This window comes from Poecilia mexicana, unplaced genomic scaffold (genome assembly GCF_051168715.1).
Source record: "Poecilia mexicana isolate PSO_F unplaced genomic scaffold, ASM5116871v1 scaffold_8, whole genome shotgun sequence".
In the NCBI taxonomy this organism is placed as follows: Eukaryota; Metazoa; Chordata; class Actinopteri; order Cyprinodontiformes; family Poeciliidae; genus Poecilia; species Poecilia mexicana.
This window is the reverse complement of record NW_028263377.1, coordinates 25874120-25891531: the sequence shown is the minus strand read 5'-3', so window position 1 is coordinate 25891531 and position 17412 is coordinate 25874120. Positions and strand designations below refer to the sequence as shown.

General features: G+C 38.6%; 2 protein-coding genes across 2 annotated transcripts; one reads left to right on the top strand and one right to left on the bottom strand.

The window, feature by feature from the left end:
- Nucleotides 1-725: 725 nt before the first annotated feature.
- On the bottom strand, nt 726-6047 carry pctp (phosphatidylcholine transfer protein). Its single transcript, XM_014980599.2, has 6 exons — nt 5835-6047; nt 4719-4836; nt 3003-3082; nt 2715-2886; nt 1983-2050; nt 726-1605 (listed from the first exon to the last, which is right to left on the bottom strand). Exons 1-6 carry the CDS (start codon nt 5958-5960, stop codon nt 1531-1533), a joined length of 639 nt encoding a protein of 212 aa, XP_014836085.1. The 5' UTR covers nt 5961-6047; the 3' UTR covers nt 726-1530.
- A 1145-nt stretch (nt 6048-7192) lies between these two features.
- On the top strand, nt 7193-12630 carry tmem100a (transmembrane protein 100a). The gene is made up of 2 exons (XM_014980470.2): nt 7193-7493; nt 11651-12630. The coding sequence occupies exon 2, from the start codon at nt 11713-11715 to the stop codon at nt 12115-12117; it is 405 nt and encodes a 134-aa protein (XP_014835956.2). The 5' UTR covers nt 7193-7493; nt 11651-11712; the 3' UTR covers nt 12118-12630.
- Nucleotides 12631-17412: the final 4782 nt, after the last annotated feature.

Sequence of the window (17412 nt, the reverse complement as noted above, 5' to 3'; positions counted from 1 at the left end):
ATGAATAAAGGCAAATCTATATGTAGTTATTGTCTTTGTTGATGATACATATGTAAATGCAAAAGCTTATTTAGCAATTAGAAATAAAATTTGGTTTGAAAAAAAAAGTAAATCTTTCTCAGTTTTTTTTTGTCTCAATTAGGTAGCAAACTGCTGGTATTCATAAATAAATTGTTGTAATTGTTAATTAACGGTTATTAAAGGGACACATAAGACTAAAATGGATTTATAAACAGAGCCGGAAACCTTTGTGTCCATTTTAAGCCGCCATCTTGTGAGTGTAAAAGCAAAGCAAAGTTAAGGGGAGATTGTTTGAGAATCAGTTGTCCAAAAAACTATTGATTCCGACTCGTTATTTTTCAAAATAACGTTTATCTGTATTATAGATGTTTTATCATTTTTTATACTTTATTTGGGGAAGAAAACACATTTTTGTTTTTCTACTGTTTCTGTTTTTGGTGTTGAGATGTTTTTAAAGTCTTTTGTGGATAAACTTTTTCCAAATGATATTCATGATTTTAACAAAACAATTCAAATGAAAAATCATAAAAACACCAAAACGTCAGACGTTTGATGATACAACAAACGTAAACAATAAAAAATGATCTGTGTCACCAACACTGGCTCTGTATTTACTTGGTATTGGATTGATACCAAGACTTCATAACATATAAATTATGTCATTTTAATTTGATTTTAGCTGAGAGAATAAACAAGCAGCATCGGTGAATTAAAATGAATTTATCTGCATTGACACAGCTACGCTCCATTCACCAGGACAAAAGGAGCGTGAAGTAATCCAGCATCCATATGCAGAAGTTCTGATATTTTACTGAATATCCCAACTCAGTCAAATATATTGCATCTCCCTCAATCAACACAAACAGTAAACAAGACAAGGTCATGAAATCCCGTGCAAAAAGATTGTTTCAGTAAATACAGCCAGAAGGAATGATTGACATCTTCATATCAACTAAACAGTCAATTAAATGAAAATATCCCCTGAAAAGAGAGGAGTAGACCAGCAACTGGGAACACAATCAATTCACAGCAGCCTTTCGCTTTATGGCCAAGTAAACAGGAAGAGCTGCAAAAACCAACACACCACATGCACCTTGAACACAACCCCATAGCCGCCAAACGCAAAAACGGAAAACAGAGCAGCAAGAAAACTCTTCAGCATGAGCCACTGTCACCATCAGCACAGCATAAACAGAAAACTCACCAAGTAACTTCAGTTTCTAATGCAAATATCTCAGTACACTTGGAATAAACCTAAAATGACTTACAGATAACTTCTCAGCAAGATATAAGAGCTTGTTTAAATTCTTTAATGTTGGTGAAAAAAAAATAGTTCCACTGGCACTTATAACACAGAAAAATGTCTTTTATAAGTGAAATAATCTGGCAGTTGTTCCTATATCTTGGTGAAACATTTCTAGTAAGTTATTTTAAGTATAACAAGATATTTGCACTTGAAACTAGACAAAAACACTTGGTGAGATTTTGTGTTTTTCCAGTGAGCTGCTCTCATTTCTTCTCGCAGTACGACTTGTACTTGTTGCAGGCCTTCTGCAGATCTTTAATGAAGCTTGGAACCCCGCTCTGGAAGAAGTAAAAAAAACAAAAACACACATTAGTTCAGAAGATGAGCCAAAAAGACCCACCTAGAAGGGGAACCAATGACGTCAGTCTACAACACACCAGTAAACAAAACCCCAGCAGAATCATAAAGCAAGGGGAGAAATGAGTCCCAGAGAGTCGGCAGGAAAAACCAAATGTCTGAACATGCAGATAGTTGCAGAGATGTGAGAACTGCTTTACTTTCATTTATAAAATTCTGGAAAATGCTTTAATTAAAGTAACTTAAGGGGGAAAAAACACCTGGTGAGTCATCTCCAAAAACAACACATCTCATTTTGCAGGTTTTCAACATAATTTCTGTGCTTTGTTTAGACCGTTTTGAACATGACTGCCCTCACCTTCGCAGCCCAGTTCACCAGCCAGGTCGGGATCATACCACCAGGATTATCAAAGTAGTTCATGAACACTGAAACACAGCACAAGATTAGTCCTCACATGAGGGTTTCACCTGCTAACGGCTAAAACATTAAGCTGATCACACTAAGAAAAGAAATGTAACCCTCCAACAGTCAGAAGGTGGTTTCCAGTGAACTGAAACTAGTGGAGGTGCTGATCTCCCTCTTGGAGCAAAGACGTTGTGCTTCCCAGCTAATATCGGGTTATTACGGTAATTTCACCCCCACTGTAGCAGGAAATTAATCTGAGGGATTCTTTTAATAGACGATAAATTGTGAAAATAACTTGCTACATATTGAAATTTTCAGTTGTTATGGATAAATGGGCAAATATATATTTACTCACTGGACATTTAAAAATAATTAAAACAAGCAAAAATATCCAGGCGGAGATTTTAAATTTAGGACATTAAGGATTAAATGTAAGTGGCCTCAGAAACGAGCCTTGTGGAACACCAAGAATAATTTTTGTTTTAGATTTTCTTTCTTGTAGAATAGATTTTATTAATTATAAGTGGCCCGAGAAAGCAGCCTGGGGGAACTCCAGAAGTAATCATTGTTTACTTATATTTTCTCTTGTAAAGTATCACAGTTTTTATTCTATAATTAATCAAATTATTAATCCAGAATCAGATTTTCATCAGCTTTGTTGCATATTAATCAGCTGTTGGTCACCTTTAGTGCCGCCGGCTCCGTTGCTCTCCATGGCGACGCTCTGCTTGTAGTCGGTCACCCTCAGAGCGGAGCTCGTCTCTGGACACGCCGTCTCCGGCGAGCTTCTGGCCAGGATCACAAAGATCTTTCTGCCATTTATGTCCAGGTCTCTCCGCTCCCTTACGTAAACATACTGAGGTCAGAGCAGTCAGGGAACATGGATGTTAAGATTGCATGAAATCGTCATAACTACAAAGTAACGAATAAAAATGGAAAGGAAGTCGTCTGTTTTTGAGAACTAAAGGATACGTCTCTGTTTTTCAGAGGAAACGGGTATTTCACTTCCCAGTAAATCGCTGTTTGTCCATCGAAATCCTTCTCATAGAGCTCTGACAAAAAAATAACAAAAAGCTTCATAAAGCAGCACTGAAAGCAGTAATTTCCCAGCAGCAGTTTAATTTATATCTTTTTCTCAGGAACATTTTGCTTCCATGACTTTCCATTTTATCTTCCTCTGTAAGTCAACCATTTCATTTTCATGTACCAAACTATATCAGTTTATTTGTTATAACCATTAATAATGTAATACTTAGAAGCAGTTTTTGTTGAGTAATTTGCCGTTTTTCCATTATTTTTTGCAGTTTGTGGTAAAAACAACATCCTCAAACATTTGTCAAAGTTCTAAACATTCGGCCTTGATGTTAGAGTTTCGCTTCCCAAACTGACCCAAATATTCAGAAGATTTCCAGCTGAATCTTCCTGTTAGTCATGGAGGCTCAAATAAACACAGCTGCATATTTTGCAGACATAACTTTAACCTTCTGATGGCTTTTACTGCAACACATAAAACAAGACAGACACATCTCAAAACTACAAAATGAACACATCAACTTTAAAAGTGTTTTCTAAAAGCTGTTAAACAAGAACATAGAAAGCAAAACTAATCTAATTATTTCTAATATTTCAAACAATAAGCAGCTGCAGTGCAGAACCTGAAAGGAATGGTGAGGTCTGGATGCAATCTGGGACATTCTCTGTGTCCTCTACTGCTAAAACGATTAATCATGATAAATCGATTATTCAAACAATTGTCAACTAATTTAGCAACCAGTTAAATGTTAACTGGAGTATTCTGACTCAAAAAAGAACAACATACTCACAACAGTGAGAACAAAAAATAAATACATTTTGCATTTAACATAAAAGAAAAATCTTTATCTGTAAATATTTGTACCAGTTTTGGCTTCACCTGGTTCAAATTACTGTTTATATATATATATATATATATATATATATATATATATATATATATATATATATATATTCTTTTAAGCACATTTTGCTCTCAATTTATTAATCATTAATGCAAGAATCAATAAACAAATTATGTTATTGCATTGTTTATTTGCAACTTTTGATGCATTTCTAATTAGAGATGCACAGATCCTATTTTACTGTCTGTATCAGTCCATTTTTGACCAAGCTTGTGAAGTTACTGGTGTATTTAAATGAGCTGTGCTGGTGCAGCGTTATCAAATACATTTGACATTCAGTTAATTTATGTCTGTGTTTAAAAAAACCCACACGTTTTAAGTCAATTCAGAACTCTTTCTGTATTGGATCAGTATCAGCCGATACTAAACCTCAGATATCGATACAGGTATCAGACGTGAAACAGTGGATGGGTGTATTCCTAAAAGGCTTATATGAAAAATCTGCACAATGCAGCTACTCTTTTAGCTGATTAATCATCAGAATAATCGATAACTAAAACACCTGACCCAGTTTCGGTATCTGATGTGTTTCTGCCTGTTTTAACCACTTTGCCTCATCGCCGGTCTGCAGCTCAACTAAACTACATCCACACTGGACCATTCCTTCCTTTCTGGATGGAACTGACCAATACCAGCTGCAGCGAACATGTTACCTGCTTGGTGCTGCAGATGTGCATGAAACCCAAAACAAAAATCTGAGTTTTCCAAAGACATTCTAAAATAACAAAGGTGTGTGAATTTGTCTTTTTACCTTTCACATAACTGTCCCATTGTTTCCGATACATCAGGTCCATGTAGACGTCTGCACAGAGTTCTGGGTCGCAGCTGTCCAGCGCTCCATAAACTTTGTACTCATAAAGTCCAGTTTCCTGCAACCAGCAAAAGGAAGGTGTGTCTTCACTCCTTCTCTCTCCCGTACCGGCAGAGTTATTGGATTTACTTCAACAGGTTTTAATAAACATTACTATAGAATAAATAATACTGCCCCTTAACGACTTGAAATTGGGCCTCTGTCTCTTTAAAAACTCCTGCTCTTTCTGAAACTCTACTTTCAGGAAGTTATCACATCTATTAACCATTTAGAGCACAAGTGTCAAAGTCCAGACCTGAAGGGCCGCCGTCCTGCAGTTTTTAGATGTGCCACAGGTACAAAACACTGGAATGAAACGGCTTCATTACCTCCTCCTTGTGTAGATCAGATCTCCGGAGTCCTGCTAATGACCTAATTATTCTATTCAGGTGGTGCAGCAGAGGCACATCTAAAAGTTGCAAGACACTGGCCCTTGAGGACTGGAGTTCGACACCCCTGGTTTAGAAACATTTTTACCAGTGTTGCACTGAGTGATGAGCAGTGATGAGCTCAGCAGATCCGCTGATGTTTGCTAATTGCTGCTGGTTAGTCTGAAGGAGCTGAGTGGCCAGAAGGAGGTTCACCAAGGCGTTTTGGACAGCTGAAAGGTTGCCTTGGGAGATTAAAGCAACATAACATTATGCCATGGTATAAAGCTTTAAAAAGGGTTGGATTTACACCCTTTTAAAATGATTTCATTTTTCCATGCTTAGTTTCAGTTCCCAATGACCTGCTTTTCCAGTTCTGGTAAAAATTTCCAGTCTCCTGAAGGCTGCAGAGAACCTGCTGAGGTGGTTTCTGAGTAAATCAGCAAACTGTCGCTCAGTTCCGGATTTTTCCGCCTCTGGCCGCTAGGACATCCCAGGTGAAGTATTATTAATAAAACAAAATAATAATAAAAAAATCTATTTTCGTTTCAAGAGGCCAGGGCTGAGCGGTATTCATGTGTGTTATTTACACACCTGCTGCAGGTTCTGCAGAGGTTCTGTTCAGTCGGACCGGCTCGGTTCTGCCTACCCGGTCGTAACGCCGGTGGATCTGGACCCCCATCGCCTCGGTGAAGAGTTCCCATCCGTCCAGCTGCGGCTCGTCCAGCTCCTGCCAGGCGCTCTGGAACTCCTCATCCCCGAACTGCAGCGACATGACGGCGGCTCGGCTCCTCTGACAGCAGCCGCCAGCTGACCGAGCTGCCTGGCCGGACACAAACTCACAGCTTCCGCTTAGAAATACCAAAATAAAAGATTGGACACGGTCACGACTCTGCGCCAAGTTTGTATGGTAAAAAGTCAAGAACTGTTCAAATGATCAATCATTTCATATTTAAAAATGACATCAACAGACGAGCCAAAATATCAATAATTCATATAGGTAACAAAAAACAAACAAACAAACAAACAAAAAAACAGACAAAATAATTTTTTTCCAAATCAGTTTCTTTCAATATAAAACTTATGAAACAGGTGTGTGTGTGTCTGGTGAATTAATGGTTAAAACGTGTTTGTTTTTCATTCAGTGGGTAGAAAATCCAGACTCATGTAAGAGTAGAGATACTTTATAATAAAATTATTCAAGTACAAGTTAAAAGCACAGTAATAGAAATACTCCTAAATGTACATCTTTAAAAAAAATTACTTAAGTAAATGTAAATCAGTAAATGTAACTTGTTACTGCCCAACACTGACACTATGATTTCTTTTGTTTTTAATTTATTCAGTAATTTACACAAGGTGAATATAAACAAATTATACACAACAATTTAATGATATTGCATAATAATATTTTTCTAAAGTAAAATGAAGATAAAACTAGGAAATTAGTAAATAAGAAGTATTTTTAGTCATGTTTTGGAAAGTCTGCTTACTTGTTAGTCACTGACATGCTCTATAAAAGACAAATAAATAAATAATAACAAGAACAATAATTTTGCTAAAGAATCTGTGTCCCGCATTCTAGTATTAAGGAAAGTTGAGTGGAAGGAAGAAATATTGTAAGGACAAACAAATGAAATGTTCATAAGAAACGAGGAATACTTTAGATAATATTTGAATTAAATTGAATGAGTTTTAATTGTCAACATTTTCTTTCTGTTTTGAAACTGAATTTAGCAAGAATTTTGGAGTTCCAGTTCAGAACAATGTGTCCAAAAATCTAACTAAACTTAATATATTTACTTAAATAAAATTAATTTGATTACTTGTTAAAATTTATCTCAATTTTTTAAAGTTGTTTTTTCCAAACAACTTAAAGGCGGAGTAATTTTAAACTTCTGTACTTTATTAATATGATAAAAATAGCTAACCTAAAACATCAGATTTAATTTCAAGATGTTTGACTTTCAAATCGAACAGATATAACGAAATCAGATTTTTTTTTTTTTTTTTTTTTACATTTTGGCTTTTTTAGACGGCTATGATTTATCTTATTTTGGAAAAACTCAACCGGAAGTGTCCACTTTTCCCTGATCACCGTGAACTTGACGCAGTCATCGATACTTGACACGGTCCGCCTCGGTGAGGATGGCAGTTCGGCTCCCAGGCTTCTTTACTCAGGACTACAGGAGAGTCGGACTGCAGCCCGAACCGAACCAGCCAGAACACTTTATGACCCACTTTGCTTCCGAAACAAGCGACTTTTACTGCAGCGGTTCGGAAACTTGGTGTTGGAATAACTCATGAGGTAACAAATACTTTTAATTTTTCTAATTCCAACTAATTTAATTAATCTTGAAATGATTTTATGCCGCCTTCAGTAGATTTAATTCCACTTTTCTGTATTTAATTTGGTGAATATAATCTGGCTTGATGGATTTATTTAGATGTTTCTGAAGATTATCTATTCATTTAGTATTATTGCGAATTGTCGCTGTGTAAATAAAGGAAGCTGAATTTGTAAACTAATCTATGGGATAATAAAGGTTTAACTCATTTCAGGTCCCTTGTTGCTACATTATTTTAAGCCGATTTAATCTTCAGAAACTTTCCTTTTTGATTTCTTTAATTTTAGCTTGGATGGTAACAAATCACACTAAATAATTAACTCTACAAATTTATTCAAGGAAATGTAAATGTTTGGTTTTTACTTCTGCAGCAAACTTAACCACCAGCAGCAGTTTTATTATATAAAAGCAAAAGGCTCCTGTTTGTTCCTCAAATAAGTAAAATAACGACCAGCCTGCAGAGTTTCAGAGGATTTTATGAGATTTTTTTTCACTGAAGTTTTTAATGTTTGTATGCATAGATTGATACCATCTCTTTCAGATCTGAAATTTAAACAGGGTCCACTATGCACAAAATTCCCAACAGTCATTAAAAATAGTTTTTAATATCTTATCTATTCAATTAATGCACCTTGTTGCAGTTTTAATATTTCTAGAAATTACTTGAGAACACCAAGAACATTCATTCATTGTTTATAGCATTGTAGCAAACAAGAAATAAATCTATGCAACATTTTACAAGTGGAAAAAAATCTTAGAAATTAAGTTTTCAGTTATTTGATCAAATAACTTCATTTTCTCACGACATTTCACAGGAAGAAAGTTGATTTTGTTTCTGCTGAACAATTTGTTGATTTTGTCCGCATGTTTTGATCCTCGTCCTACTGAAAGACCGAACAGTGAAACACGTTTAAGTTTCTTCTACCTCCAGATTTTTATGTTAAGAAATGTTCATGTGTTTGTGATGGTCGGTAAGAAATGGGATGTGCTGGTTTCCATCAAAGCTGATAAAATGTCTAATTTCTAATATGATGTTTAAAGTATTTTTAATCAGGTAATACATCGGTTGTCTGAGGAAGTGATATTGGTGTGTGATTTCAGACATGAACCTTCAGAGACACTTAAAGACAGTTACAAATTCAGCCTTTTATTACCTGAAGAATATTTCTAGGATTAAATGACTAATGTCCTGGCAAGATAAACTAGATCATGTGTTTATCTTCAGTTGCATTGGTTACTGCAGCAGTGTTTTTACAGGTCTGTCTAAAAAATCCTCCAGCTGCAGCTGATCCAGAATACTGCTGCTGGAGTTCTGACTAAAACCAGGAAGATAGAGCAGATAGACTTCAACATACTGGTAGTTTATAAATCACTGAACGGCATAGCACCACAATACATTAAAGATCTGCTGCTGTTGTATCAACATTTCATCCCTCTCAGGTCTTCTGGTTCTGCTCTGGATCCCCAGAACCAGAACCAAAGATGGAGAAGTAGCATTTGACTGATCTGATAAAATGTTCAATAATTTCACTGAACTCTGATCCAGAACCGCACTGCAATCTGGGGGATGTAGGCAATGGAAAGGCTTTTAGTCGCTCAACCTCTCAGCCAGCTTGGTTTCAGGAATACACTAACTCAGGGGTCCCCAAACTTTTTCCTGCGAGGGCCACATAACTGTTCCCTTTTCTGGTCGGGGTCCGGTCTTAGTTTTTCAAGAAAGAAACCTTAGAAAACTTTTGTTGACGGAGGGGGCGGGGGGGGGGGGAGTGAAACTGTGGAGCGGGGGGTGCGGCGCTGGATTACTGCCGACGACATATTCGCGTTTGTAGATAGATTTTTACCCAGAATGCAAATGGAAAAAAACCGTGAGCGAAACGGTGACTGGTACTGACTACTATATATTCCATTGAGGGAAACTAAGTTTCATATCTGCTCAAGAGCCCCCCCTGGTGGTTGAAGAAAAATCCACATATATATGGAAAAAAAACACTGAATGCTCTCTGGTATTGTTCAGGGGGCCAGACCAAATGAGGTGGCGGGCCGGATCCAGCCCGCGGGCCGTAGCTTGGGGACCCCTGCACTAACTCACTCACCTCATTCTTTGGTTACCTAGCAACTCATTCCTTGGTTTCATAGCAACAACTTGTTGAGCCACTTGTGCGGTAGCAGTTTCAGGTTTCACCGCCATGCCTTCTAATTGCTTAAAAATAAAAAAACAGCAGCATGAACTGAAAACTGTTGATAAAACAGGAAAGATCATGCCACCAGTTTGGCAAAAAATAAATCAATAATTATCTATATTGACTGATATGAAATGCTTATGTTGTTTGTCATGCATATCGTTCAGCCTAAGAGGACTGACAATGGGGATTTGATGAGAAAATGATAATTCAGACAGCTGACACTGGACCTTAACTTGGACAAAATGTTTTGTGAATCTCTGGTGTGGACACTTTCTGGTTCTGAGTTGCTTTACTTTCAGAGACATGAACAAATTAAGTCATTATTACTGATTTTCTGTTCCCTCTGTGTCCCTCCCTCTTCAACGGGATGCTTAATACTAACAAACAGAAATCTGTCACCTAGTTTAGACAAAAATCAAACATTTCAGCCACATGCTGGAATGTGGAGGAACTTCAGCTTTAACCCAAAGACTGACGCTGAACCTGAGGTCCAGTATCAGCAGTGAAAAAACAAACCTCCAGGAAAGCTTCCTACATGCAGTGACTGTTCTGGGATAAGAAAGATGAACTCCAGCAGCATCTGGTTGTGATGAAGCAACTTGTTTGTCCCTCAGTGTCTGAATCCCGGCTTCGCGTTGGGAAAACCTACAGGCGGGAGAAAGAAGGGGACGGTTGTGAAACTGCTTGTGATTTCAGAGCTTCTTGCGTTTCAGCGAGCGCTCCGTATCCCGCGCTCTCCAGGGAATGTCTCAGCTCGTGTCGGGCTGAGCGGACCTGCGTCATTCTCCCCTGACTGGGCTGAGAGGCGGCCTGGATTGTGCAAAGAGGTTACATTGGTTTATTGAAGCAGTGTGTGGTGGTCAGAGTGAGCTGGCGAATTGTGAAATGTGATGTGGAAATCAAACCAGAAACATCTGCTTCAGTCTCGTTTCTTCTGCGTTGAGCAACTAAACTTGACCTTTTGACCAGGGCTGAAACGATTTATCCAATTAATCATGATTATAGAAATAATCGTCATCTAACTTAATAATTGTTACCTGAAGATACAGACTAAAATTCATTTCCTGAAAGAACAATAAATGAACCTCCAATTAAGCACCTTTGGCTATCTATCTATTAACCAAAAGTATAAACAGATGTTTTTAGCTGCAGATGCATCCTTTGCTACAAATGACCAAGCATACACAAAAGAATTGCTATTATTATGTCAGGCAATAACAGTTGTATTTTTTTATTTTAAAAAGTTAATTTAATTATTTTTTTATTTGTATCTTTTAATATATTTCTAATATTGTGTAAAAACAAAAATAAGTTAAATCCTGCAGAACATGCCATTAGTGGGTATGCATGATTTCCCCTGCATATGGGTGCTGTGGTAGTGGGGGCGCCAAAACAAAGGCATAAAAATTACCTTTATCTGTTTGTGTGTTTGAAAATGATGCGATCTGCGGTTGCATTCACACCAGACCTGTTTAGTTCACTTTAATTGAACTGAAGTTCATTTGTCTTGGTAGCCCGGCTCTTTTGGTGAGGTGTGAATACATGCATTTTTGTTTGCATTTTGTGAAGCAGCAAGTTGCACTCAGTGTCCTCTTTAGAGGTTTTTGTGTCATTTCCTTCTATGGTTCTTGGTGCAGCGCCCCCACAGGCGAGGAGGTTTTCAATTAGTTTGGATCATTTGACTCAGTAAAAAAATGTGAAAGTGAATCACAGCAGCTGAAAATGTAGCAAATGTTGCAATTCTGGTCTCCAAACTAAGGAAGTCTATCAGACTATCAGATGTGAAAAAACCCTAAAACAGAGTCACACCGCAGTGTCCACACACACCTCAGAATGTAAAAGGTTGTGCGCTGATATTATCAATATTTTTGATTGATTTTGGATCAATCCAAACCTCTTCTGGTTTGCTTACTGGTTGGTTTGTCTCTCCTCAGACTGGGAACCCCAGAGCGCCGCAGTGAGGAGCCAACTGTAGTCGGTTCATCCTAATCCTGCGATGCCAGACGAACTCAACAAGGACGCAATGAAGACGCCAGCGACCTCTGAGAAGCCCAAAGCCGCCGAGCAACCACCAGTCGCCATGACGACATTGAACATCCCCCTGGTGAACGAGGTCCAGCTGACGGCAGCCACCGGCGGCGCGGAGCTCTCCTGCTACCGCTGCACCGTCCCGTTCGGCGTGGTGGTCCTCATCGCCGGCATCGTGGTCACCGCCGTGGCGTACAGCTTCAACTCGCACGGATCCACCATCTCCTACTTCGGGTTGGTGCTGCTGTCGGCCGGGCTGGTGCTGCTGGCGTCCAGCGCCGTCTGCTGGAGGGTGCGGCTGGAGCGGAAGAAGGAGAGGCGGCGGGAGAGTCAAACCGCCCTGGTCACCAACCGGAGGAGTATTTTCACATGAACCCGCCAAACTCTCTGGGACGTTATCAGGCATCATCGCAGCGTTTCCGACCTGCAAAAGCTCAGACGCTGCGGGCTTTGAAGACACTGGCAGGGGTTTATTTGTCAAACAGACGACGAGCATCTGGAGTGCTGGGAACACAGCCAGGAGGAACGAAACCCAATTAAACTGAATTACCACTGTGCACAGCGGTGGAGAGGAAGTCCTGCATTAACGCGCTGCTGCTTGGGGCGGCTGATTGCAACAGGAAGGATTGTGGGGAAAGAAAAAACAGCCCAGGATGGAGGAGGGAAACGGGAAAATCCAGAATCATAATAATGTACATGATATTCTGGAGAAAACTATTTAACCTTTCATGTATTTTCTCCTGAAGAACTTTAATCCTCCACATCGTTTTTGATAATAAACTTTATGTAGCAAAGTCTGAACTTATCTTCATGGTCTACTATGTAAACTCTTGAAGTTACTGCATGTATAACAAGATGAGTTTCAATAAAGCCACTGATTCTCCAACATGGTGCAGATTTCAGAAACAACTGATAGAAATAATAATGTTTATGGAATATTTCTTTGCTTTCTGGTTGTTTTCTGATGGAAAATAGTAATAAAATTTACCTAAAATGGTGAAATGGAACAGTTCAAACATAAATGTCACCATTTGATGAGCTGTACCTTGATAGGTCATAAAAATTTATATACAAGACAATAATAAAAAGGAAAATATAACACTACAGGTTGCTTTCTAGTCACAGAAAGCAACCTGTAATCACTGGCACACACACACACACACACACACAAACACGCACACACACACACACACACACACACATACACACACACACACACACACACAATAATTATATCTGAACTGTTTTGTTTTTCTAACAAATAATTTGATTCAGCAATCTATAGGAGTTTGTTTTGAGTCAATAATAATTGAATATTGATCAAAAAGTGCTAATTAAATTGGCTTATTTTTTCACTCATAACAAGACATTTTCCCAGAAGTGAAATAATCTGCAAGTGGAGCTCGAAGTTGTTCATAAATATTAAGGATAGTTAAGTTAATAATACTAACTTAACTACTTGTCTTATTTCAAGTGTACTAAGATGTTTGTACTAGAAACTAGATCAAAAATACTTGCTTAGTGTTGTTTATTGATTTTGAGAGGGAAAACTTGCATTGTTATGCCATTATCAATATATTAGTTCAAAATGGTCTCATAACAACATTATTATTGTTTATCACAATAGCTACTTGGACATTTTATGGAAAGATTTTTTGTTGCCATCAGTGTAACAGATGATGGCAGAAACAAGTCCACCCTCATCTCCTCACCCACCTCCACTTCTTCTTCTGTGATGGAAACAGTGTTTAATTCAAGCCTGTTTCTTAAAATCCACAACCAAATTCCCCACAACAACAAAACTTGACATTTTTCCCATGTAATCTGCCAATTGTACAAATACTTTTTCGTCAATATCAGGGAATTATTGACTTTAAAAAGCTTCAAAATCTTTCTGAAGAGTCCGTTTTGTCCAATATTTGGACTAGAAACTGGAATAACAATTCTTGGTATGATTTTGTGTTTTTGCAGAGTACCCTTTATGTCTTACATAACAGTATTTGCTGACTCATTGCTTTCCCTTTACAGAAGTTTATTAGTTTACAGTTTTTTACTTTATTTTGTCTCCAACACTGAAAGGAAGCTGAACACTTCGGTTTGACCCTATTGGTTTTAAAATAGCCCGGACAGGGAAGTATATTTATAGGCAGCATTTGCGTTGCTATGCATCCGAGTGACACCAGACACTACAACTGAAAGGTTTCCTTGCGTCAGAGGAGACCCTACAACACACGGTGTCACTTCTGGGAGCTCACCACCCCTCCGGCGCGCGGATCGCTAACACATTTATGGGACACGCGATGCTTGGAGGGCGTCTGCTGCCCGGCTGCTCGGGTTCAGAGGAAGCCAGCCCGAAGCTGGAAAAATGGAGAGACTTGATATGAGGTTTGACAGGTGCTCGCCGTCAGCGTCTTTAGCCTCATTACGCGGGCTCCTGCAGGGTCTGCGTGCGTCACTTTTTGTGCCTCACGTGGTTGTCATTCCAGCCAGGGCCGCGCTGCCTGCTGGAGGAGTTCATCAACAAACAGGAGGGAATCTGGAGGAGGAAAGTCCCCACAACGGAAGATATCCACTTACTAATGAAGCACGTTTAATACATGCAGATGCAACATAGACCAACGACACATAGCAACGACACATCTACACATATGACTTCTACTTATTTTTGACACAAATGGAACCCCATAACACTAAGATCACAAATGTTCGGTTGTGCCAGAATGGATCGATAAACCAGATAAAGCACATGTGTCAAACTCAAGGGTCAAATCCTGTTTCTTGTTTAATGAAATTGCAAAATTGTGTTTCTTTCGACATCAGTGGAATATTAGCTGCATTTCCATTACAAGTGTACATGTGCTGATATTCTGCTAATGTCATAAAAAAATAACCATTTCCCAATTCCAGAGTTTCCATTAAATAAGGAAAATGATCAAAATCACATGAATAAGTTCGTTCCAGCAGTGAGTAATTAAAGAGCATGATGCTACATCACCATCCTACCACACGTCTTTTTCTCCTTAACCAGCAGGTTCTTGGTCAAGTTTTCATTGCACTTTTGCAAAACCAATTTCAAAATGCCAAAGAAAAAAACATCTCATCCTTGCACATAAAACTTTTAATCCAAAAAACACGTTTTTCTTTTTTTCAGAATTGGTATGTTTCTATTAAGCAAATTTATTTTTGAAGTGTCAAATTGTGCAATTATATGGTCAGTGGAAATGCAGTTACTGACAAAGTTTTGCACACATTTTAATGAAAACACAACTAGATGTTATGCAGAAGATTCTGCTAATGAACGTTTCACCAAAGATTCAAATTTACAAAGAATTCATGTATGTTTCATGCATGTTTTTTGGATGAAAATCCACATTTAGTTTCAGTCTGGTTCTATTTTTCAACCAGTAATTCTATTGTTGAAATCTGACAGAATAAGGGTTAAAACAAGGCCAGCAGAAAATGGCAAAAATGTAAAAATACATGTTCACTACACCAGTCTTCAGCTTTTAACCTTTTCTCTATAAAATCAGCATCACAAAACAAAACAAAAAACTGCTGACTGCACAAAGATCTATGCTCACCCAGCGGAAAATATGAGTCTACTAGGACTGAAACTGTCACGTTTCTGCAATTCATATAAATAATACATAAACATCACTCTTCAGGGTTGCACAGAACCTTTATCTGCAGGGCAGAAACGGCAAACAGCCGCGTGAAACTCCAGCCTGCAGCACAGCCGACTGCACATTGCTGAAATTCTCCACAATTAAACATAATGAGCTGAGCTCTTGCATGAAACAGCTGTGCAGTCTGGAGCTAAAGCGGGTCAAACGGACCTGATCCGACGGCTCCCTGACCAGCTGGCGGGACCGGCGTAACCCAGACGACGGTCTGGCTGATAAATGTTCTGACTGAACTGATCCACAAACACTCTCCAAGACGATAAACAACTGAGAGACATTCAGCATCATTTAAGGTTCTACTTCCTGCAATCAGCAGAAAATCACTTTACTTTTAACTTTTATTTTAACTATTTGCCATTTGTCCAATTTCTGGTAGAAATATCTTTACACTCTTGAATTAAGACCAAAATAACTTAAAATGAACTTTTCAGCGAGACATAGAAGCTTGTTTTATGTCTGTTATTCCTCCATACTGATTAAAAAGTTGTTTCACTTATAACAAGACATTTTCCCAAGTTATAAGTGAAATAATCTACCAATGGAAATAGTATTTTTTTCCTCAAGTGTAAATAATTATTAACTAAAACAAGCGCCTCCAGCTGAAAAGTTGCTTGTAGATTACTTTTCTCTTATTTGAAGTGTACCAAGATATTTACACTAGAAACTAAACCATAAATTCTTGGTAAGGTTTTGTGTTTTGCAGTGCAGCTGCTGTTGATGTTTGCTATGTTTGGGGTAATAACATTCAGCCCCAAGACACATGAGGACAAGAATTATGCCACAAAAAAGTCAATTCACATAAGATTCCCTTTTAAAATGCCCCAAAGATGATTTAAAAACACAAAAAATAAAACAAATGTCTTGTCAGAATCCATTTTGCAGCTATGGTTCTTTTAATAAAAATGTTGTCAGTGTTTGAAATGATCTAATTGTTTATTAAATCGGATCTTAGATTTCATTCACGGCTGTTTTATCAAAGTCCGGTTCGTTTGATGTGGACCAAAAAGAGAACTCTGGCCGCCTACAAACCTAGATCTGGGTTTGGTTGAAATGAACTCTGGTGGTGTTTGAATCTGGAGACGGCTTCAAAAGCAGGAATTGGACTACAGCGCAGGGAATTCTGGGTAAATACAACCAAAAACAAACGTGCTATTCCAGCGCTGGCTGGAGAAATGGCTTATGATCTTTTACCAAGCACAAAAGACATTTTTGTTATCATTTTAAAACTTTTTTCTATGAAAATATTTTCTAAATGAATGAATTACTTCAGTTTTAGTGTTGAAGTGCTTTTGTTAACTGTGACGTCAGGCTCTTAATTATAATAATCTCACAGCATCTGCTGCATTTCCCTCATCTGAACTCTGATTTGACACGACGCCGCCCAGCGAGAGGAAGTCCAGAATCAGAGGAGGCCATAAAATTGAGCCAAACCGAGTCTTTAAACTCTCCTCCGTGTCACGCAGCAGCTCAACTCCTTCCTGCAGGGAGAGGTGTGTCCGCCCCGCCAGCCTTCGGTTTGTTAGGATTGCAGCAGAGATTTTATGAACTGAAGAGTCTGAGGCAGAGAGAGAAAACTTCTGCTGCAAACTGAGTAATGAGATGCACATTTCGAGGGGAACCAGCGGCAGTTTTGCTTCAAGACGGGCCAAGAGGGAGAAAGTCAAAAGCTTGAGTGGACCTTTGTCCTAATTTTCCAGAAACATTACGTGCATTTCGACGCTAAAACATCTGCGGGTCACAAAAGGTGTGAGAAGCAGAGCAGCACACACACTTTTTCTGATCCTTTCATGTGCTGCCAGAGGTTCCTGGAGTGGCTGCTGTGCTGGTTGTTCGAAGTCCCAGAGGTTCTGGTAAAACCCCCGTTTCACCACATGATCAAGACAAACCTCTTCCAGGCTGTTTCCTCCCTTTTTAATGATGAGTCCCACTTCAACAAGACAACTGTCACAAATTCAAATCCCCTTTGTTTCACTCTGCAAAGGCTC

What these genes read in the sequence shown, in the direction of transcription:
- tmem100a (XM_014980470.2), top strand. Translation starts at nt 11,713, where the DNA reads ATGCCAGACGAACTCAACAAGGACGCAATGAAGACGCCAGCGACCTCT.
- pctp (XM_014980599.2), bottom strand. Translation starts at nt 5,960, where the DNA reads ATGTCGCTGCAGTTCGGGGATGAGGAGTTCCAGAGCGCCTGGCAGGAG. An exon ending in CGGAGCCGGCGGCACTAAAG is followed by an intron (nt 2,051 to 2,714) that starts GTGACCAACAGC and finishes GCTGTGTTTCAG; the next exon opens with TGTTCATGAACTACTTTGAT. An exon ending in TGGTGAACTGGGCTGCGAAG is followed by an intron (nt 1,606 to 1,982) that starts GTGAGGGCAGTC and finishes TACTTCTTCCAG; the next exon opens with AGCGGGGTTCCAAGCTTCAT.